The sequence below is a fragment of the Pelodiscus sinensis genome, chromosome 16, assembly GCF_052426305.1.
Source record: "Pelodiscus sinensis isolate ZL-2025 chromosome 16, ASM5242630v1, whole genome shotgun sequence".
In the NCBI taxonomy this organism is placed as follows: domain Eukaryota; kingdom Metazoa; phylum Chordata; order Testudines; family Trionychidae; genus Pelodiscus; species Pelodiscus sinensis.
This window is the reverse complement of record NC_143067.1, coordinates 36113046-36137650: the sequence shown is the minus strand read 5'-3', so window position 1 is coordinate 36137650 and position 24605 is coordinate 36113046. Positions and strand designations below refer to the sequence as shown.

At 39.5% G+C, this 24605-nt stretch overlaps 2 protein-coding genes across 3 annotated transcripts in view; one reads left to right on the top strand and one right to left on the bottom strand.

The window, feature by feature from the left end:
- Window positions 1-11336, top strand: part of INSYN2B (inhibitory synaptic factor family member 2B) — a 135807-nt gene extending 124471 nt beyond the window's left edge. Inside the window, exon 4 of the mRNA XM_006115763.5 lies at window positions 9018-11336. Coding sequence (XP_006115825.3) covers window positions 9018-9204 — 187 coding nt within the window. The 3' untranslated portion in view covers window positions 9205-11336. The remainder of the gene's footprint in view (window positions 1-9017) is intronic.
- The window catches only part of DOCK2 (dedicator of cytokinesis 2), a 499444-nt gene that overhangs the window by 272027 nt on the left and 202812 nt on the right, over window positions 1-24605 (bottom strand). The window lies entirely within an intron of this gene.

Below are 24605 nucleotides of genomic sequence, written 5' to 3'. Positions count from 1 at the left end.
CCCCGGTAAACCTCATCCCACGAGGACTAACGGGGCTGCCGACAAAGGGCTTTGATGTCGGCAGGGGAGCGTCCAGACTAGCGCGCTGAGCGAACAAACAGCTGATCAGCTGTTTGTCAGCTCAGCGCGGCATCCATGTAAATTTAAATGAAGCCGCGATCATTTAAATCGCGGCTTCATTTGCCTTTGCCTATGTGTCTAATCTACATGCCTCTGACGACAGAGGCATGTAGTCTAGACACAGCCAAAGTGGCTAGCCTTCAGGCCCCCAACCTCGGAGGGAGAGGGGGTAGCACTGCTTCTGCAACCTCCTCAGTCATGGAAAGGCTGGTGGTGTGGTCCCAGCCCGTGGAGTCCAGTGGCACTGCTGATGCAGGGCCTGAGGTTGAAGTGTAAGTAGGTCCACATCTGGCTGTTTGTGGGGGCTCAGCCTCTCCCAACCTCCCCTACCTGCCGGCCATGATTCCAAGGTACAGAACTCCTGTCTGCATTAATAGGAGCTGGGTGGAAATCAGTGAAATAATATAATGCACAGCAGCTCACGTTTGCAGAATGACAATAGCGGAAGGGCATACTATTTCTTTATAGCCTCCACTAAATACAGACATGTGTCAAATGTGTAGGAATCGACTGGCATTGTTTATTGGGATGACCGCATTGCTTTGAGCTAAAAAAATCTATTTCATTGACATATTGATGCTATTCTTTAATAGGCGATTCACCTGGCATCCAAATTACAGACTTTATATTATATAACTCCGGTGGACTTTAATCTGAACTCTCAGGTGAATTTGTTGGAGATCACTTGAAAATGGAAGGATCTAAAATTTCCACAGAAACAAATATGGTGTCTATTTTTCTGTTGATTTCATTGGTAAGAAGGGAAATTAAGCTTAGTATAATCAGGGGAGAATTTGCCAGTTAAGTTTTCAAATTACAGGGGAATATTGATAAGCGATTGATCATGATGCTCAATCTAAAGGTTTTACAAAGGAAGTTGTACATTGTATATGGTTTAGATTGAGCTGTATGCACATGATATTTGGACAGAGTTTACATCTACTTTAGATGCAAAATGTATCCAAAGAAAGTTTTTCATTGCAGAATCTTATAGACTCTAATAGTTACCTCACTGTAAGGCCTTTTCGTTTTCAGCCATCACTGCCAAATGTGTCCAAATGTGTAAACTGAAAGATTTTCTTTTTGCTAAACTAAATTTCAACTGCAGAAAGGGGCTGAGATACCCTGTATTTTATTGTACCTGAAGGATACATAGAATTATAGAACACTAGAATTGGAAAGGACCTCGAGAGGTCATCAAGTTCAATCCGCTATACCCACGGCAGGACCAAGGACTATCTAGATCATCCCTGATAGATGTCTATCCAACCTGCTCTTAAATATCTCCTGTGATGGAGATTGCACAATTATCTTGGCAATTTTTTCCAGTGTTTAACCACCGTGACAGGAAGTTTTTCCTAATGTCCAATGTAAACCTCCCTTGCTGCACTCTAAGCCTAATGAGATCAGAATTCTGAATACTCTAATGTAACTGCAGCAGTCACCTCCATCAATCTCCACAGCTTGGGATAGCCATTATTAGGAAGGTAGGCCAATGAATTCTGAACCATGTTTACTGAGAAAAGTCACTAGGTAGTTGGCGAACTCATGTATATTGCTTCAGCAAGACATAAGGAGGTTGGAGGCATGTTATATGCGTTGCCAGCAGTCACCATTGGGCATGAGATGGTTTGATTTATCAGTAATTGAGATAAATTGCTCAGAACTAACCTTGAGAGGTTTGAAGTCACCATTGCCAGGCAGTGTGTCTCATAGTGTACCTTGGAGTTAACGTCCTCCCCCATCGAGCCCTGGAGAGCAGACTGGTGGCAGCTATGTGGCCATCCTCAATTACCCTGGCTACACCAGATCACTAATAACACTGTGGAGCTTTTAGAGGACTGGAATAAAGCCGGACAGTGTGGCCACAGACATTTTGCATGTGAGATAAAATGACTAGACATGAAGGATGGTGTATGATTATGAGAAAGGAATAGGCAGACGGCTTCCTGTGGTTTATGTATATAAAGACATTATTTGTTTAAATGAACCATTTAGATTCCAATACAGAAATTGCCATTTTTCATCTCTTTTTATATTCAGAATGAGGATAGTTAATGGGACAAACAAGAAGTCTGAGGACTCATTTTTATGGCTATTAATCATGCCTGATAGACAATGGGAAGAAGTCGAGGTATTTCTCTTATATCTATGCTTAATTCCCAAGTAACCACTGGATCACAATATCCATATTATGAAATGTGTGTCCTTTCTGAGACCTGCAATACACTGTGAAATGTCTAGTTAAGATGTAGCCAGATTGCATTTGCAACTTGTTTATGTCTGTTCAGGAAAGGGAGGGAAAACGCAGACCTTTGTACAGGTTGAACGTCTCTAGTCTGGCAACCTCAGGACCTGACTGGTTCTGAACGAGAGAATTTTCTGGACCATGGGTGGTCAATATTGTCTAGCAGCATTACCAACACTACCACTGCTTACTGGGCTGTTGGAAAACATTCAGGGGTAAATGAGCTACACAACAGCACAGAATACTGACAGCTAGAACTGGTGGCTGTAAACAAACTTTACAGAATCATGGGAAACTTGGCCACACCCATAAAAAGTGGACATCTGGCTAACTAAAATCATTCTGGTAGATGGATATTTCCAGACCAGAGAGTTCTGAACTACAGAGGTTTAACCTGTAATCTCTATACTCTGTAGACCTAATATTTATTATGAATAGAGAAGTTGGTACTGCTGACTATGTTTAAGGTTGCCTGATACTTCCATGAAAAGACACTCTTTTGAACAGCTCAGAACATATTGGCAAAATTTCATTGTTTGGGTAGAAATGTTCCATGCCAGAGCTCTGCCTCAGTCTTGTTCGAAAAGTTTCAGCTGAAATGGTTCAGCCATTTCCAAGAACAAAATAAGGAGAGAAACATATTAATTCACCCATATTCAAATATTTTCAAAGTATTTTGTCAAGAAGCTCTTGCATCTCCCTGCTTTGGATCATTGAATTTAAATTTGGCAAGAGTGTTGGGGGCAGGAATGGACCTTTTGCTGTTTCTGTGAAAATTTAGCCAAATTTGACTAAATTACAAACCGGAAAAAATCTTAATTCGCACATGCTCACAAAGACTTGTTAGAGCAGCTAAATTCTTAACAATTCCCTCTGTGCTGAGCATGTGTCAGCCAGAGTTGCCAGACTTGACCAACGAGTGGTCACCCTGACTGCTAGGAGATGCTGCATCCCAGGTTCATGCTATCCTCGGCAACAGAAATTCCATTCGTGAGATAGTTACTTCTATCCTATGCAATAAATTGGCAGAATTTACCTCTCCTCAATTTTGCTTGGCTTGGTATGTTCCCGCCTAAACATTGATCTGATTTTATGATAAGTTCTATAGTAACTTCAAGAGCGTTGAAGGTGTTGTGCAATTCTCCATACCTTATCATTATAGCCTGTGGCATGGAATGCCATGAGATTAACTCAAGAAGTTAAGGCCTTCTAATCTTCTTGGTTTTGAAATAACAATCCATATTAGTAACAGAAGGAAATCCGTGAATGATTGCTTTAAAATCAATATATCTAAGTGATATGATGATTTCATGTTCTTCCAGGAGAAGTGTACCAAATATATTACATGCATCAGTGATAGTGTGGCTTATAAAAGGATGATTAGCAACTCCTCTGGAGCTTCTGTGGTCCTTTCTAATTGAGATAGCATCTTCTTTCATATTTTTTTTCCTATGAAAGATAAATGAGAGCGCCAGCTCCTACACTCTGTATCCACATGAGTAGTCCAATTAATCTGAATGGGACCCAGGAGTTATATAAACAGACCTTTTGCAGGCAGTTGGCCTACTAGCATAAATAAAGGTTATTCATGTGAATAAAGGTTGAAGAATTAGGCTCGGTCACAGAACATATTTTATATTAAGTTGGTTGTTTGGCTTTTTTTTGGAGGGGAGGGGAAGACACTAGGGGTGTGTCTAGAGTACAGGGTTTTTTCGAAAAAAGTGGCCTTTTAAAAAAAAAAACTTCCCATGCATCTATACTGCTGCCGCGTTCTTTCAAAAGTAAATCGAAAGAATACAGCAGTTTTTTTGACCGGAGGAAACTTTGTTTTACAAGGAATAATGCTTTTTTTCGAAAGTGCTCTTTCGGAAAAAGGCGCTACGTAATGCAAACTGTGCTTTTTGAAAAAAGAGCATCCCGACTGTCTGGGTACTCTCTTTCAAAACAGCGGCTCGCTTTTTCGAAAGTACTGGTTGCAGTCGAGACGCTCTTTTTCAAAAGAGGCTTTTTCTAAAGAATCTTTCAAAAAAGCATCTTTCGAAAGAGGATTGCAGTCTAGACATAAGCAAAAATACTGAAGAACATTGAGGCTAAGTCATACTGTGCAATAGTTTTCACCGAGTCTCTCCAATACATGCCAAAATGTACATATGTGGTACATGTAGTTCTCACTGTGCTGTTTTTCCTCACCTCCCTTTTCCTCTGTGGAATCAGCTTCTGAGTATTTCAACCCAGTCATCTTTTATTCTTGCACAAGAGGCCAGTGTAGACAGGGAACGTTAATTTCTTTCGTAAGAAAGCCCGAAGGCTAAAATGGCCATCGGAGCTTTCTTGCGCAAGAGAGCGTCTACACTGGCACGGATGATTTTGTGTAAAAGCACATCTCTTGCGCAAAAGCACATGCCACTGTAGACGCTCTCTTGCGCAAATACTTTTAACGGAAAAATTCCTCTGTTAAAAGTATTTGCGCAAAATCTTGCCAGTGTAGACGTAGCCAATATGCTTTGAGGGAAATCATTTGAAAAGAACTCTCTGGCCATTTATATTTTGACTTTATGTGCGTACAGAGCATGTACTGACAGTTATGAATATCTGCTGGAATTTTAACGAAGTGTGTTTAAATCAGGCACGTCAGGGGGAGTTGGAAAACAGGTCTCCCTTAGACAAGGGAATGTGTATTTGATTCTGTGACTAATCCATTCACCAGGCTAAGCCAATAAAGGTTCATTTTTGCATATTGAAGGATGTGGAGCAACTGAGCTAACAGCTAGGGAAAGAAAAAGCATGGAGCTTCCTCCATCATTAGCCATCTTCCTCACAGCTTGAATAAATTTAACTTTGAGGGTAACCCTCAGAAAAATCCATTTGAAGGTTTACTGGTCAATAAAGTCAGGCAGTGTGAATTTCAAGTGATAACCAATTGGATTAACTGATTAAATACAACATTACTGTACAGAAAGCTTGTGACATGCCAGTGATTAATATTATTAGGAAATGTAGTATGAACACTTTCAGGAAATAGGGACATTTAGTGACATTATGCTTCCTGCCTGTGACCAAAGAGAGAAAGAGGCTTTCCCCATAACGGGGGGGGGGGGGGGGGGAGGAAGCTATCCAAAGAAATTGTGTGTGACATGTAACAATGGAAACTCTGTTGACACCGAAATCAGCAAGGAGTGGGGAAGCCCAGAGAAAGGGGAACACAGAAAGAGGCCATCCTGCCTCTTGAAATAAATGTTGGGACTATCCAAATAAAGACAGAAGCTATCTTTGGCATTCATCACTACAGAGACAAAAGGGAACAGAGCTCTTGCAAGCCGAGAAAAATGGATCCGTCAACCAAGCAAGAGGCGGAAGTCTCTGGAAACTGATCATAGGTTAGAAACTATCTTGAACAAAGCCTGTACCCTTGCTAGAATAAGTATTAGGCTTGCTGATGTTTTTGCTTTTATTTGCTTATAACCCCAACTTTTTGTCCTTTTACATGATTTCGCTTAACCTGTGTCCTGCTTGTCAATGAATTTTTTTGTTTGTTTAGAACCAGCCACTGGATGTATTTATCCCAGTTAAATTAATAAGCTGTGATAGGCTTTGTGCTTATTTGGGAAACAAATGAACATTATGATCTCCTTGAACTGTCGACGAGAGGGCTGGATATTGAAAAGCACATGGATCTGGGAAAATTCAGGACTGGAGATGCATTGGGGTCTCCTTGCTGGTTGTAACCCAGGTTGGTGAAAGCCAGAGTGGGGCTCTAAACAGGCTGCTGGGATCAGAGTTGTTGAACCAGGGCTGCCTAGCACACAGACACTGTCAGGGTACAACCTGACTGCTTGTGTGTTGGTTGGGAGCATCCCCACCTAGAATGCAATGCATTGTCTGGCACCTCAGGTGGCAGGGGCAATGGTAACAACCCTGCACTGGCCTGAACTGTATGTCAGAAAGTAACAAGCACACACGTACTTCTCTAGAGGGCAAGAGCAAGGCTGCGGAGTTTGATAGAAGGTGCTATTCTAGCCACACTTCCATACCTATGGAATTGCTCGATGACATGGTTCAAGCGGGCAAAGAAAGAGGAAAGGCAGGGTGATCTGGCGACAGAGAAGAGGGAGCCAGTGACACTGATGGGGAGATGCTAAGGGGAGAATAGCAGAGCAGTAAATAGATTGGGGGTATAAGGACAACTCAAGATGGGAGAGGACGATTCCAACAGGAGAACTGATGGACTTGAAAAGGAGAATAGATGAATTTCACAGCTGGCAATTTACATAAACATTTGCCAATAAAGCTAATTAGACCATTGTGATTTACATAAAATCTCCAGACTTAAAAGGCCTCTCCCTCACCACACTCTTTTAGGCTGAATGAAAGTCTTGTCACTTCTTGACCCAAAGCATCTCTAAGATGAGGCACAAATTCTCATTTTCAAAATGGACTTGGCATTTAGAAGCCCAAGTCTCATTTGAAAATCAATGAGACAGACACACAAACCAACTTGTCTACTGATAAGTCATCTCCCTCTGACCTCCACAACATCCATATTATATCCTCTCCTGGACACTCTACAAGCAACTAATAAAATCATCAGTCACTGATGGTTTGGACCATTTGATTTTCCAGGTGACCATTTTTAATCCTCCCACTAGTTCCCCTTTTTCTTCTGTATCAGTCTTGTCCTCAGTTTCAACACATACACTGTTATGGCACTCTCTTATTTATCCTTGTGCCTTATTTGCATATCCGCATTCCCCATTCCCCACAGTCTACCAATGAAGCCAGAATTGACTCTTCATCTAATACTCCCCAATCAGGACTTATGTCTTTTCTTTTATATACCTTACATAGGGTTGCCAATCCTCCAGGAGTGGTCTGGAGTCTCCCGGGATTACCATCAATCTTCCAGTGACTATTTTAATAGGATAATAAAAAAAACATGGGTGGGGGGGGGGAATATCTCCCTAAAATAACCCTATATGAAACCAACATCATCCCTGAACTAGTCTGCAAGACCTCTAACCTGTACTCATTCAAATCCTTCCTCAAGACCCTCTGCTAACTTGACATTTACAAGAATTTCCCAGTTGAGAATATGTTGAAGGATAGCAGGATTATCTGATGGACATACCCAGATATAGGTTTCAACTGCTTTAGAGCCACAAACTAATGCACATTGACTACAGAAACCCATGTTCTCATTGCTTGTATCCTCATCCTCATTCTTCTTCCTCTCCGATTTTAGTAACATTCACCTCTTGTCTTTTGTCTTCGGATTTTAATGTAAACACCTCACGGCAGAACCCATGTCATGTAATTTAATTTCTATCATGCCTAGCGCAGTGGAGCCTTTGGAGTGTAATATTAAATCAACAAACCAACGACAAAACAGGTTATTTTTTATAAGTAGTTTGTATGTTGCTCATTCATTTTAAAGTCTGACTTTTGAATTCAAGACTACCGGCACCAAATGGCTACTCTTATACATCAGTGAATATGGGAAGAAAAATGTCAGTCAGGAAATCATTTATTTAGAAAAGTGTGGTAAACCTGAAGCCATTCTGTTTATGGTGAAGCTGTTTACTATTAATGCATGGAGGTGACCCTTCACATCTTCCTCAACTATAATGCAGCCCAATGAGGTGGAACCATTGAAGGCAAGAGACGCCCACTCACTGGAGCAAGAACGTATTTTCTGTTAAAAAAAACACCATTAAAAATTTAACTCACTGACAGTTTAAACGGGCATTTTATGAGACAAATCATTTTACACAGTAATAAAAAAAAGTGATCAGCATGAGCAACCTTTCTATCCTATGGAACTTGAGGACTACCACAATGCAAACATCATGCTGAAGATGAATGTTATGGCTCACTTTCATTACTACAGTAAATTTAAAAATTATTTCAAGAAAATATTTACAGGTAGATGTGTGTAGATAAATATAGCTACCTGCTGTAGGCAGATTTGCTTTCCTTCTTGTTTATATACTCTGAGAAGGAAGAAAAATGGGTGACTGAAGCAGCAGATGCATTAATTGTTATTGGAATTAAGTGACATGTTGCCTAACAATAGTGTTTAAGACTTCCTAGCTGTGATTGCTTGCAGGGCCGGCTTTAGGAAGTGCAGGGCCCAATTTGAACAATTTTGACGGGGCCCTGCAGCAATTTTGGTTGAGCAAAAAAAAAAAAAAATCCTCCCCCTGCAAAGTCCTGGAGGTAGCTAACACCACCACGCCCCCCGCGGTGCAGGGAATCCCTGCGCTCAACTCACACCTCCTGCGGCGCATGTAGCCACTGCACTCCTCCTCCGAGATTGACCTAAGGCCGGCCCTGATTGCTTGACTCTGGCACGGTTTTTAAGGATGTTCCCATTTGTGCGTTTATTTAATATATGAATAAATGAGCGTGCCCCAATTTCACAACCTTCACCTCATGTGAGTAAAGATGAGTCCCTTGAGTAATGATCAACACACCAGCCTCCCCCATAACAGCACAGCCCACAACCGTTTGCATTGGAATCACGGCCTATACGGTCAACTAACTGAAGCAGAAAATATTGTTTTCAGCAAAGCGCAAACATATTTTTCATATTTCTCTCCTTGCAATTGACAATTTACAGCTTGCTAACTTCTTTTCCCCATGTATTTTATAGCGTGGAATATGACTTCAGACAACAAGAAGGCAGATTCCACCAGGTTTTGAAAACTTTGGATCAAGTGGAGCAAAGTCCTGCCACGGCTCCATCCCCAAAACTACCACCTGACCATCCGATTCCTGAGAAACAGGAATTAAGAAGAAAAACAAAAAAGGTGAAAAAGAAATGCTTCTGGTGGATGTGAATGTCTTTTCGGTGACATACAGAACTCTGAAGGACTGCTTTTCAGAGGACATTAAAACATATATCCATATATGCTTTAAAATGGACAACTGTGAAATGAGAAACAAACAACAAAAAAAGTTTAATAAGGTATTTGAAAACTCGAAAGCTTAGAATGGAATTTGCTTATTCAACAATCTCAATGAATAAAAGAGAGACATATTTTGAAACCGAGTGCAATCTATCTTTTTGTTTCACAAAGACATCTTTATATGCTTTCTGAAGACAACATTTTTACCTACAGCTAATGCTGATGTTGTGATTTTAGTTGATAAAGACAAAGGCCATCAAAATTAAAGAAGCCACTCCCATATTAATTCCCACATCATGCTTAGTTACAAACATAGCCTAAAAATCATCCCCTGATTTTTTCCCCCTTAATAGTGCAACAAAAACTGTTGGGTGGGACACAGATCTCCAGAAAACTTCCTCTCCAGGGGAGACAATCCATGAAAACACACAGGACTGAAACTAAACTATTTTACTACAGTTGGGTGGTATTCTCATATTTATTAGCACCCTTTCCTAAACAGCAATAGCATTATGAAACATCTGTACACTTGCCTGAACCATTATGCATGCAAGATCCTTCACAATACACCATGTATTTCCTATGCCTCTTTGACCCGATAAAATACACTCAGAGCAACTCAGAGGGTATCATTCCAGTAGTACACTTGATGTTCTGATGGTAATATAGATAGGTACATTCAATGTTAAGAGAAGTTAATATATATGCTAGAGCCGATTTTCAAATGGCAACTTAGCATAAAAAAAAAAGCTCTGGCAACCAGTCAACATTGGATATTAAAAATTCAGCTTTTTGTACTGGCTTCGAGACAAAATGTTTAAAAAAAGTTTCATCAGAGGAAATGGAATAGCAAAGCATTAATGCCTTGGCAGCACTTTTTTAAGCAGAGAGTAGGGAAGTCCCACTATGAAAAGAGATTTTAATATACTAGCACGGCGCTTTCTTACTCATCAGATTTCATCCTGAGATACGTAATGTCTCATTACTTTACTGACAAAAATGTCCATGTTTCTTTTCCTCCTTTTATATTAGTGTATGATGCTAAGTAAAAGGTCAAGTTCACTTTTATTCATGGTTGCACATCAGCAAAACTATTTAATAATTTCCACTTATTAAGGACAATCAATTGTACCTGCACAAACCCACTGGAGGTAATAAGATTACACAGAAGTCATTAAGGGCAGAGCCATGGCACAACGGGCCTTGCATAGGTGTATCTGATCTTTGTTGAGAAGTGATGAGGTGTGGAAAGTAAAGAAATTAGCATGATTCAGTTGAGTGACCATTTTCAGGAATGGCAATTACATGGAATTAAACACATTAGATATGAAAGTCACTGAGAAACAGTGAACTCACAATGCCATTCATCTGAACCTTTTCCAGAAGAAACTCTCCTTCTAAAGTCTAGTATAAACTGAATCTCTCTAATCCAGCACCTGACTGGAGCTGAACCAGAGAATTTGTTGGACCACAGCAGGTCAATATTGTCTAGCAACATTGCCAACATTTCCACTGCTGACTGGGTTTTTAAAAGACATTTGGGGTAAATTATAGCTAAATAAAGGCAGAGAACACTGAGAGCCATCCCAAACTTTATGAGACTGTGGGAAACTTGGCCATGGGTACGTGGACATCTGACTGACTAAAATCATGCTGGATCTTGGCTGTTGCTGGACCAGAGAGTGACAGACTGGAGAGGTTCAATCTATAGCAAAACTGTGACCTAGTTTTGTCCATGAGCCCCCTTCAGTAAGGATTTGTAGAGGTATCTCCGATCAGAATATGATCCTTGTTAGAGCACACCACTGCTACGCCCATTTACCTAATGATCTCGCCACCCAGAACGTAGCTACTCTCTTAATGAAGATAGGAATGACTGTCTATAATCTGAGCACGGCATAAGGCACCAACTGCCTCAGTGAGTGAACAATCACTTGACAGGTTTTCGTATGGCTACGAAATGGTTAACAGGAAGTGTCAGCACTGCTAGCCTGACAATTCTGAACTTGAAGGCTGTCTCTAGACTGCATCCCTTTTTCGTAAAAGGGATGCAGATTAGACATATTGCAATTGCTAACGAAGCGGGGATTTAAATCTCCCCTGCTTCATTAGCATAAAAATGGCTGCCGCGTTTTTCCGGCACGGAGCTTTGCCGGAGAAAAGCGCCAGTCTAGACGCGGATCTTTTGGAAAATAAAGCCTTTTCCGAAAGATCCCTTATTTCATAGAGGGATAAGGGATCTCTCGGAAAAGGCTTTTTTTCCCCGAAAGAGCCGCGTCTAGACTGGCACTTTTCTCCGGCAAAGCTTCGTGCCGGAAAAAAGCGGCAGCCATTTTTATGCTAATGAAGCAGGGGAGATTTAAATCCCCGCTTCATTAGCAATTGCGATATGTCTAATCTGCATCCCTTTTACAAAAAAGGGATGCAGTCTAGACACAGCCTAATTGTTTTCTGCGCTCAGTCTGGGAGTACAGGAGAAGTTAAGGGTAGGTATATTAATCAAACTCAGATCATTCCACACCGGTCTCAAGCACAACTGACTATCATTTACAGTAAAATGAGGAAGGAATAATGTAATTGTACATATCACACAGAAAAAATATATAGCTGCAGAATTCAGCTTCTCCTGCACTAAAGAAAACAGCAGGCATTGTACTTGCACAATGAAATTGTGCGGTACCGCATGTGTACAGGGACTGCTCGCAAACTCCTCTACACATCACACTTCACAGAACTTTTTTGTAAAATTATATATTCAGCTCCCACATTACAATAGTATTACACTCAGAAAGGTGATTTCTGTTAAGGAGAACAGACTGGAAAAATCTGTTAGACATATAGGTATCACCTGGGTCTGATGTTAAGGAAAAGAGCTTAAGAGATATAAAGTCACTCACATTGGTCCTTTGCTATTTTCTCTGTTTTGTTTAGCCTCAAATAGAAATGTGTAGATGTTGACAACATAAATAAATCATAACAAAATGTGATATGTGGCTTTCTATTACAGTGTATCAAATAGGGAAAGGGAGAAGAAATGGTCCCAGAAAGGCACCGCTCACTTGTGTAACATCAGGATTAGACTACTAGATAACAAAACTATTCATGTTGGAGAGAAAAGATTCTATACCAGAACAGTTTACAATGTAGTGTTCCAAAGTAGCTCCCGTAAAAGGAGTAAAACACACACACACACACACACAAAATACCATTTGATAACACTGGTATACAAAAATAAAGAAGGTAGTTATGAAAAATTTGACACTTATGTGAGAAACACACTAAGCTCTTTGTAAAATACTGTACAGCATACGACATTATAAATATATACACGAAAACTACTCTACTTAAAGTTACTCTGTTTGGGTACAGCTACACTGCACACTTATCTCAAAATAAGCCATTCCAGAAGAAATACTCGGAAATAGCTTATTTCAAAATAGCGCGTCTACACAACAGAGAAACCTCAAAATTAGTCCGAGGCAGGCTTACCTAATGTGGATGTGCTAATTCAATTTAGAGCCCCAGGAGGCACTGGAGAGTAATTACTTTGAATGTCCCTGGGGAGGAGCTCTTTTGAAATAGCAGCAATGAAGCATCCACACGACTGCTATTCCAAAATAACTATTTCTGAATGGGCATTATTCCTCATGGAATGAGGTTTACAGAAGTTGGAATAAGCCGTCCGTTATTTCAAATTTATTTTGAAATAACGGAATTGCTGTGTAGACGCTTGCATTGTTACTTCAGAATAATGGCCAATGCACCCTTTTACAAAGAAAGTCAGTCCATTTCTTTTTGAAAAAAACAAAATGTAAGAATAAAATCCTGACTCTGGTATGACATAAGTTATAAAGTTTATGAAACGATTTTTTCTGTAATTCAATAAAAAATTCAGCTGTCCTATCAACAGTCTCAAGACACAGTAATTATACTATCTCAAATACAGAGCATCTTCCTAATGAAATGTAATGATCAAATGTAATGTTTTGTAAATTTCTAGACCATTTTAATGGTATATTATCTTTTGCAATAAACTGACTTATTTTTCTTAGGTTTCAAGACTCAGTTAATATAAATGTGAGGGGAGTACAGAGGAAATGTAAGATTGCTTTTGGGAAAAAGAGGAAGGATGGAGTAATGAATTCATTAAGATACTATTCATGTTCATTAGATTCTCTAGGTCGATTATTCTCAATAAGGGGCACACATACCCCTGAGGATACACATTAATCTTCCAAGGGAGATATCAACTCATCTAGGTATTTGCCCAGTTTTACAACAGGCTACATAAAAAGCATTAATAAAGTCAGTACAAACTAAAATTTCACAGAGACAATGACATGTTTATATGTTCTATACACTGAAATGTAAGAACAATATTAATTCCAATTGACTTGTTTTAATTATACGGTAAAATGAGAAAGGATGCATTTTTTCAGTAAATGTATTGTGACACTTGTATTTTTTGGTCGCATTTTGTAAGCAAGTAGTTTTTAGCAAGGTGAAACCGCCAGGTACTCAAGACAAATCAGATTCCTGAAAGGGGTATAGTACTCTGGAAACATAGAGAAGCACTGTTCTAGATAGAGAAGAAGACTTTAAACGATCAGTGGTTTATTGGATTGAATTGACACACTTTGGAATATGTCACACTGTATTATCAACCATTTCAGCTTTGCAAATTGTTGCTCTGTTTATAACTTGTAAATAATTATGTGTACTAGGCCAAGCACTTTATGGTTTTAAAGAATGCAGCTTTTTCATCTCCCAGTGTGAAGCAAAGATGTGAAATAATGGGACGATAGAAATCGTATGAAGAGAATAAGGTGAGTGTAAAACGCCACCAATTTTAGAGGGAAGTATGGGTCAACAGTATTCCAAATAAAATATCTGGAAAGTTTTTCTCAATGAAACATGATACTCTCTCATATCCTTGCTCTCCTTAAATTCCCACGTCACCCAAGAAAAAGATAATATGCAAATGCTTCTCCTTGTTCAGAATCCTTACTTTCAGACATAATGGCTGAACCACACATAGAAATAGGACTGTCCAGGAAGGTCAATACCCATAAAAAGTTGTCTTCTCAACAAATGCAAATTTGGCAATCAGTGTCACATTGTTACATACATGTGCAATAATGTCACTAACCAAAGGCAGCATAGCATCTTCATAAACAGCTGTTTGTTATATGAATTCTTTTCTTCAGGTAGCTTGGAGGTGATAGCTAATGTATCTAGTCAGATAACCTGTTCATTTGGATAACTATTTGCTTATTCTTTTTCCCCCTTTTTCAATATTCAGTAAGATATGGGAAGACCATAACAGAAATATGCTAACTGCCTAACTTCATAAGGTTTTCAGGGAATTTACCACCAGAGTTATGAAAATGAATGAGTTACAAAACTGAATTGTTCAAATGGCATTGAACTAACCAGAAATTAGTAATAAACATCAAAAACCCTGACTGCAGAACTGGCAGCAGCTGTCATGTGGATAGGGTCATGTCTAAATAAAGACTTCTAATCATCTGGTGGTTGGAAGGGACCCATCTACAGCAAAGCTATAATGAATGTTTTCTCTGGTCTTATGCAATTCAGATGAAATGCTATTTGACAAAGAAACAATAATGACCATTTGACATTCAGAACTGGGAGTTTCAATCTGGATAGACCACAAACATAACTAGATGCTTAAATGATAAATTGTAGTTCTTGGATAGAAAACGTAATAGAGGAAGGAGAACATATGAACCTGCATGGTCACTCAATCATGGATTTAAAAGTAGTCCTTCTTCTACAAAGGAATTTCACTAATCAATTACAGAGTGAGTCTGAAGAACTGGAATTAATCTATAAGTTTGACACTGTTACCCTTGGCTTGAATAAAGACATTAACTGGTAGGCGCATTACAAAAAATCAATTTCTCCTACCTTTAACATCCTCATTTTCACATGAAAATCTATGAATGGGACACAGCCAGTCCACCTAATTACCCTCATTAACATGAGTCCTTCAATTGACAGGTACTTCTTCCACTGTTATATATGTTAGGTTTTGGTTATTTCCACTCCAATTCTTCTGATGAAGTGGGTTTTACCCATTAAAGCTCATGGTTCTATATATTTTTGTTAGTCTCTAAGGTGCCATAAGAATACTCATTGTTTTTAAAGTTACAGACTAACATGGCTACCCTTCTGAGAAATAATAGAAGTACTAACTCTTCTTCCAAACCATGGTTAGAACACCTGCACCTCCTCAGCTGATGTTGGATGCTCAGCCTTGATTAAGTCATTTCCTCTGTTACACAGAGGATGACTTGGGGTATGTCTACACTTGCTCCCTATCTCAAGATAGGGATGCAAATGTAGTGTACCAAAATTGCTAATGAAGCGCGGGATTTAAATATCCCATGCTTAATTAGCATAATCGAGTCCAGCCACCATTTTGAAATAGCGTTATTGTGAAATAAAATGCCCCGTGTAGCAGCGTTATTTCAAGAGAAAACCCTTCTCTCGAAATAACTTACTCCTCATACAATGAGGTTCATGCTATTATGCGATTATACTAATTAAGCATGGGATATTTAAATCCCGCATTTCATTAGCGATTTCGGTACACTACCTTTGCATCCCTATTTAGAGATAGGGAGCAAGTGTAGACATACCCTTGGTACACTCTGTCTCTCTCACTGAGTCTAAAGAACATTGTCTCAAAGTGAAATTTGCCATAAAAACAATATTGAAATCTGTCACATTATTAGTTGCAATGCTGGTGTATGTAGTGCTCAGATTTTGTATCAAAGTGGTGGCTTCACCAGTTCAGTTCAGATAGAACACTGAATTAATGGAACATGAGAAAGAACAGGGGACTCTGCTCGTATACTATTTTTATTAACATTCCTGCCAATGTATCTTTATTGCCTATATGTTCTATTTGGGATAGAACAGAAGTCTGTAGGCCTGCTATAAAACATACTCTGTTTCATCATGTGTAGTCATCAGGTCTTTATTATTTAAAGTAAAAAAAAACAAAAACAAAATAGAATAGAATAACTATATGAGATATTTAAAATCTACATGGGCTATTCAAAGCTACCCTGATTTTGTTTACTTAAACCAGGTCAATGTAGGCAGCAATGTGTGGTCTTTCTAAATTTTCCCACGTTTAAATTTTCAGCATTCCATTATATATTTCCAAGCAGAAAGATGTCTGCATTTTGTGTCAAGATTTAGAGCATAGATGGTAAATACCACAACTTTTCTTTATCATAAAACTTTTCGAACCACTTCTCATCTATATGCATGTTTCATCAGAGTCCCCAAGCAAAGATCAACTCCTCATAACATCTTGTGTATTTAAATTATAATTTTCTGCAGCATTTGCAGAGTACCTGTGATAAATAGGAAGGACCCTACCCTTTTCTGGACATCCCAGCTGTTCAATTAACTACACTGTCTGTAAGGGTTTAAATACAGAGACAGTGGATCCTAGAGATTCTCTAAAAAGTGTTGTCAGAGAGCCAGTAGAGTGTGATTTTTTAAACTGAAAATCAGGGCTTCTCTGCTGCAGTCTTTGTGTGATCAGAGCTGAGCTGGGAGAGATGATGTAAGCCAGGAACAAGGCATGGAATTTCCAGCAATACCCATGCCTTGGGAAGAACTAAACTGCAGAACAACAGGTATGTGAGTTGAACAGGGAATGTCTAGTTAGATGCGATCAGTTTATTGTCTTTTTTGGGGGGGTTGTTGAACTCCTCTGTGCTAAACCCATATACTATCCCATCTCTCTGTACACTGTAACTTTTAAATTTAATCCCAGGGAAGCAATTCTCTATTTTCATCTTGCCTTTTTCAGTTGCTCCATTACACTTAGCAACCAAGTAATGCCTGACCAAGTATGTCATTGTTGTTGTTGTTGTTAATAAAATCACTTTTTGAAGACTGCAATTTCTGTGTCCTAGAAGGCAGGAGATTCTGTGAGCATGTCCCTAAAAATGCCAGGCCAGCTGTTAGGAATTACAGTTTGTTTTCAAACTCTCTCCCAAAGGAGAGCTAAAGAGTTTGAAAGTACCTTACAGAAAGCAATTCCCAAGTACATCTTCCTAGGTTTTCAGAATGGGACTTCGCATTTGAGTTGTTGCAGCGTACCACCCAAGTTCAGGGAATCTTTAGTGGCAGGGTATTTTAAAGTCTCTTGTGGGTTCCCACCTTCTGAACTCCAAGTGACAAAGTGGGGAACAGCACTGACAGTGTTAAACCAAATTCCCTTCACCATCTTCTTCCTGTGAGTAGAGTGTTACATCCACCTAACCCAACCTTTTCTCACAATTGCTTGAGTGGACCTCACACATGCAATTAGTTAGTTTTATGATCAAGGTAGGGTCTTCCCCTACTTTTGGAATGACAGTGTGGCAAGGAAAAATAAGAAACGTCATTAGCCTAAAGCTGTCATGCTCCTCTTTTCTTTCCCCCCAAAAGTGCCACACAGTTACAATGTTAACCCTTTCATCTCTGCCAAAAATGTCCATGTGATGTAGGAATTCTATACCCCTGTAGAATTCTAGCCACCGTGAATTTTATGAGATTATTCTTGGCTTTGAATATATTAATGTTTGCATTACGGTTATCATTTCATGAATGTCCTATTTTAACTATATCTGGTACTTTATGAGTAATATTAAAAGGGTAATATTAAAATCTAAATATCACTTATATTCAAATAAAATAAAATCATAAAACAAATCATTTTCCTTATATTTTTCAAGTACTCTGCAACTGTGTTTTCTCTCTTTTGATGGCAAATTAATGTAAAGAATGGTCTTAAAATCCTTTCATTCAACACAGAGCTTAAATGATACATTTAATATAAAATTATAAAGAAAAGTGACTCCGAAAAACTGACACAGTGGGGTTTCCTATTAATCCTCTCTAACCAAATTATTTTAGTTCCATGTTAATTGTCTTCATGTCAAATTCTTTCATTTTATAGACTAGCTTAAAAGACTTTTTTTCAACTGGCTTGTTCTCTGAAACTAATCAGAAATATGTAAGCCCAGCTGTGTTTTCTGCTCTTTGCATCTATACCAAAAGTTTTGAAAGTCAAATTTAGCTGACAGTTTTGTGGATAACAGAATAAAATCCAGCTTCACTCTTACATATGACTATTAACTCTGCAGGAGTAAGTATTTGTCTGTCAGTAAACAGATGTGATTTTCAGATGCGCTGAGAGCTAGTAAGTTGACTAAGATATAATTTTTAGTCACTTTCCACTAATATTGTATAATAATAGTTATTGTTTTAACTCTTTAGTTATAGAACCCTAGACTCAGTTAAAAAACCTTCCTAATTCTTCACTAGAGTTAAAGGGAATTCTGTGCATCAGAGTTATAGTATCAGGACAAAGTTTTGCCAAGGGTTTTAAGATTGTAAGTAAAACACATTTTTCTTCCTCCCCTCTCCTTCATTTTGCAAATGCCTTTAGCTTTCTTTTTGTGAACTATTAACATGTGTAATACAAAATATTGTCTTGTGTGGGGTCAGGTAAGAAAAGTGTCTTGTTTAGTGTTTTGCTCAGCATCAATCAGTCTCAACCACTACGACTATTTTTTTTCCTGTGGACTAGCATCAAACAAAAATATGCCCACATCTAGAAAGCCATACTGATTAGGTAGAGTCATTGTGATATCTTTTACTGGACCAATTTCTCTTGGTGAGAAACCACCTTTGGAGGTGATACAGAGCTCTTCTTGGGTACATCTACACAGCAGCAGTATTTCAGGATAACGTCCATTATCCCAGAAAAGTGTTCTGCACATCTTAGAAGTACACACATTATTTCGAAATACATTCAAAATAATGGGCTTCTTATTCCGGCTTCCTGTAAACCTCATTGCACTAGGATTAAGGAAGACACTAAAATAGCAATTTATTTCAAAATAAGTGCTGTATAGAGAGTGCCAAACCATAAGAAAGCTAAAGTTAAGGACTAAAATGTTACAAAATCAAGCTCTCAAGGAAATGTGAGAATTGCAATTCTCATTCAACCTTAATTCAGGCCCCTCATGTGTATGCATTATGATGTGGCCCTTAATTAAATGCACAAGTGATCACCTGTGCAAAGTTTAGTGTAAGAGATTGGCTCAGCATCAGATCAGAACAGAGTGGCAGAAACAGGCTAGAATCCAAGTATTTAGAGTGGAGTTCAACTGCCTTCACCATGAGACCATCTTTTCCCTTTCTGCATCCTCTGCTCTGTGTCACTACAGACCTTCTAACTTCTACATCTAATTAAGCGGGAGTCCCAAAGACAACAGACTATTTCATGACACAGTTCCAATCCACCTCCAAAGCAGGTCCATTCTGTGCACTCAATGAACTAGGTGCCCAGTGCGAAACATAATATGGGAGCATGCAATACAGGATCACATTGTGCAAGACGATATTTTTGACACTTACCATTCATGTAATTGGTCTTCAAGTATTTTACAAAGGTGGAGCCTACTGTATTATTACCCATGTGCAAATATTAGCAGAGAGACTAACAGCCAGAGCATGTACGAGGGACAATGAAAAATAAATGCAACAGATTAAAATAAAAGCTATAGCTTAAAAAATTTTAGCTGCAAGGATGGAAACAAAGAGTGGGAGTAGTCTAGAGCAGTGGTTCTCAATTAGGGGTACACATTTTCCTGGGGGGATGCAGAAGTTCTCCCAGGAGTACATCAACTCATCTAGATATTTGCCTATTTTTACATCAGGCTACCTGAAAAGCACTAGGTTAGTCAATACAAATTAAAATTGCATACAGTGAGTTGTTTAAAGTGCTCTATGTGTATCTGCATTGTGTTAGATGTGCTCTATGTCATTTTCTTATGCATGCAAACATGCAAATGAGGTTCAAGTTGCCATGGTGCGTATGTGGTTGCAATGTACAAATGAAGAGATTTTTTTTTTAAAGGAGGAGATGGAGGCAGCAGCCACAGTGATAATTTTAAGAAACTGAAAATGACTGAAAACAAAACCAGTTCTGCAACAAATATATTGCTTTTGGAGTCACATTTACAAATAACAATTCATCTCAAGCTTTGTGTTTCCTTTGGGGAGTAACTGTATTAAATAACAGAATGAAGCTAGCACATGTACAGCAACATTTGAAGACAAAAATGCCCTGTGCACACAGGTAAATCGGAAGAATGTTTTTCAAAGAAAGAATTTCGTTCCAGACTTGCCAGTTTAAAACAAAACACAAAACAAAATAAAAAGCTTTGGTAAGCACAATGCCATTTGCAAGTAGTTTTTAAGTGAAGTGAAGTTTAAGTTAAGTTTACAAATCAGACTTCTGGAAGAGATTTAGTAGTAGCCTGGAAAGGTTGAGAACTACTGGTCTAGTGTTAAGAAACACATAAAATTAAGCTACTCTATAAAACATTTGTTTGCAAATTGATATGTTGCAACAATGAGAAGACCAAAGCACTGTTTTTCATATTTAGCAGTTGTTTGTTTGCAGGTTTGTTCTTAGCACAATAACATTTACATGGGTTTATTTTTGTCTATCTATTGTGTCCATGGCTACCAGCCTACTGCTTTTGTTTGCTGGTATCATAATGATGTCAGTCTGATGAGTCAAACAGAGTTAATGCCTGCTTTTCTCAGAGTTAGATTTCATGGGGCGCACAAGGTGTATTATTAACATCATCTGTGAATATTTTCATGAAAAGATGTAGTGAATGGAATGTGTCAGATCTCCGGGTAGGTTTTCATCTTCTGGTTTCATTTGCTCTTTTATGTCTCTCCAGTTTTCCAGCTAACATTATTTAAAGCTCAGACACAAAATTAAAAGAAACTTTCAAAAATGGTTCCAGTCTGTATTTTCAGGAATGGGACACGTCGTGGATGGTGAAACAGGCCCTGCTCCGTGAAATCTAACCTCCCCGAAATCAGCCAGGCTGGGGATGGACAGGACTGACCCATTTCCAAAGGCAGCACCAAAGCAGTGCTCCAAGCTGCTGCTCCCCCCACCTTGCAGTTCCTGCCGGGGCTGGGGGCTTCCCAGGCTCTAGGAGGGGCTTGGAGCTCACTTCCCACAGCTCCTGCCCAGCTCCAGATGCCTGAGCTCCAGGGCTGCTGCTGCCCTTCCCTTGTCCCCTTCCTCCCCAGTAGCTTCTGACCAGGTTCTGCGCAGCCAAGGTCAGGGCTGCTGGCTGCCCATCCTGCTCCCTGCATCTCTAGCTGGGTTTGGGGGCACCTGGGCTCTAGCTCAGGGATACCCCCTCCACATGGCTCCTTCCTTGGGTCAGAGCTTCTGGCCCCCACCCTGCCCAGGGCTCCTTCCTGGGCTCAAGGCTTTCACTGCCTCCAGGTCTTGCCCAGGCTCAGGGATCTGATTTGGGGGTTGCCCTTCCCCCTCCTCCTAGGGGATTTTGCCCATTACAACTCCTGCCGGAACTCCAGGCTTCCACCCTTTGCCCCTCCCCAGACATGGGGCTGTTCCCAGCTGGGGCTCAGGGTGCCCAAGCTCAGAGCTTCTGCTCCCCATCCCCAACTCAGGAACCTGGGCTGGGGGCTTCCACCCTCCAGAGTTTGGCCTCCTCACAGCTCCTGCCTAAGCTCCAGGCTTCTGCCACCCACTCCCAGGGCTGCAGTTGGGGATTAAGACATCTGAACACAGGGTTTCAATGCCCCCCCCCACACACACACACACACACACAATCCCAGCTGGAGGTGGGGCTTCCCCTACATGGCTCTTGCCAGAGCTGAGGCGGCCATTTTCCACATTGTCCAGAGCCCCTGGGCACCACTGGCCCTGACTCAATTCTAAGAGCCCCCATTTGGGGCACTAGTGGAGAGATTGGACCTATCTCAACTGCTAGGAACCTCCTTTAGCTGCACAACACTCTGCAGCTGCTGCCTTTCGAGCTGGGCTCTGAAGGCAGCACAGAAATAAGTATGGCAATCCGGCAACCTCCCTGCAACAGCTCTGGGACCCTCTTCCCCCCAGTCCCCTTTTAGATCTGGACACCCACAGCTACAACACCCTGAAATTTCAGGTGTAAACATCTGAAATTGTTAAATTGGCCAATTTTAAGACCCTGTGGCCATGAAATTGACCAAAGTGAACCATTAATTTGGTAGAGTCCTAATTATGGTGTCTGGCGCTATATATATCTAGTATTACGTGGACCAGAAAGTGTGTGTCTGTCACTAGCAATCAGCCTCCAAGGGGGGGAAAAAAAGCAAAACCTGTAGCAAGTGATGTCTGACTTGCCTTTCTCCAGCTGCCAGACTACAAAAGCAGTCAGGAATCATTTTTAAAAGTCTGTGTCTGATCTAAATGGTGACCTTTCTATCATAGTCCATGCATTTCTACTGTAGACTATTTGATCTTTGAAGACACTTTGAAAGCAGATTTCATTTTTTCAAGTAAAAGAAATCACTTACAAGCCTGTTATCAGCCCTATTAAAAGCTTAAAAGCAAAAGGGACAAATTCATCTCAGCTGTAACTCCATTCACGCCTAATCAAGTTGAACCCATCCTAGAACTAAACCAAAGTTAATTTTAGGATCTACATTTTCCACATTTTCTGTGTTTTGCTTTTTGAGTTTCTTTGAACATGGCGAGGAAAAGGGGACTGGATACATTTCTAGTTCCATGTTTTATTGCTGGAGAGATGCCAACCTGGTGCTGTGACATTTGGGTTCACACAGTGGTCGACAATATTTCAACCTAACAATATTTTTCCATTTAAATTACATCAACACATTCCCAAACAAAATCCTGCACTCCTGACTGAGGCTCTCACTCTCACTGACAATTTCGGCTAAGGAAAAATGTCGACTCTGATTTTTAAAAGCTGATTAGGAGTTGTTGCATTCATCATTGATTTAGGAGCCAAAATGTCATTCAAAAGGGATTTAAGGCTCTTAATCCCATTGACATGGATGGAACTTAAGACTTCTAAATCAGCTAAGTATTGCACTGCTGAGCACAGCAATGCTTAAATATTTCTAAAAATCTGGATGTTAAAGACTGTTTAACATTAGACTTTAGTAATTATTTCTCTTTCACAAAACAACATTTGGGCATTATTGGTAGTGTTGTTCTACGCATGAAAGAACAAAATCTTTTCTTTTAATGGATGATACTGAATATTTTCTTTAAAAACAAACATGTTCCCTTTTAAAATCTCTCACTGAATTTCTTCATGTAGCAATAATTTCTTGTTACAAATACTTTTTGACAAGCTTTTTACATGCTTTTTTTTTTAATGGATTTGCATTCTCTGAACACAAGGACAATGGAACTAGAAGATATTTACACTTTTTTATAGTTCCAGTAATTATTTTTGCTGTGATAATTCACTTTCCTTTAGTTCCTCATGAGAATAGGAAGATCTGGGCAAAATTAGCCACTTGAAGTGGTATATTCCTAGTTCCATAATACTACAGTAGACTTCTGATAATTCGGCACCTTTAGGGCCTAGGTGGTGCTGGATTATTGGATTGGGAGGTACTCCGGTGGGGGGCAAGCATGGGACTCACAGCAGCTCCAATTGTCCAGCTGGCTGGAGCACTTCCGGGTTCCAGTTGGTGCTGGACTATCGGGAGTGCTGGACCACTAGATGCCGGACAATTGGAGTTTTATGGTAGTAATATTAGGGTCCCAATCACTCTGCTCATTTTGGCACAATGTCTATCACATCTATTACTTTCCTCCGTGAAAACAAAATCGAAATGACACTATATAATGCAAGTAAACTTTATTTTATGCTACTAGTGACACACTTGTTATACCAATAATAAGCTTTTTAAATTCAATTTTCTCACCCGTCCCCCTTTTTCTCTTTGACTTTTAATGGCCAAGTTCAGAGCAATATTCCTTAAGTGAATAAAGTCACTTTCAATTAATTTAAGGTTTGCTTTACAGTTAGTTTCTTTGCATTGCAGCTATTTCAAACAAGGAAGCATTTATTTTCATCAGAAGTTTTTGTTGCATTCATTTACACATTTTAATATACTGTGTAAACTTGTCTACTCATCTCTTTTTCCTCCAAAGTTTTAGTGGTGGTCAAAATCTAAAGGGATGCCATTGACTTACTCGGGCTTCTGTTTGAAATATGATCACCTGCTTTGTTTACAAGTATGAGTTAATTATGAGTTTAATTGAAAGAGACTCATGAAAAAGAAAAAGCCTTTTCCCATTTATTTACTCTGTGCATTGGCTGCACTGGCGAGAGTCACTTTCACTATTTCCCTTGTGCCATTTCTCTTGTTTGTACTGTTCTTTCACACTGTAAGCAAACTCTTTTTAAAAAAGATAAATATTTGAAATCCCA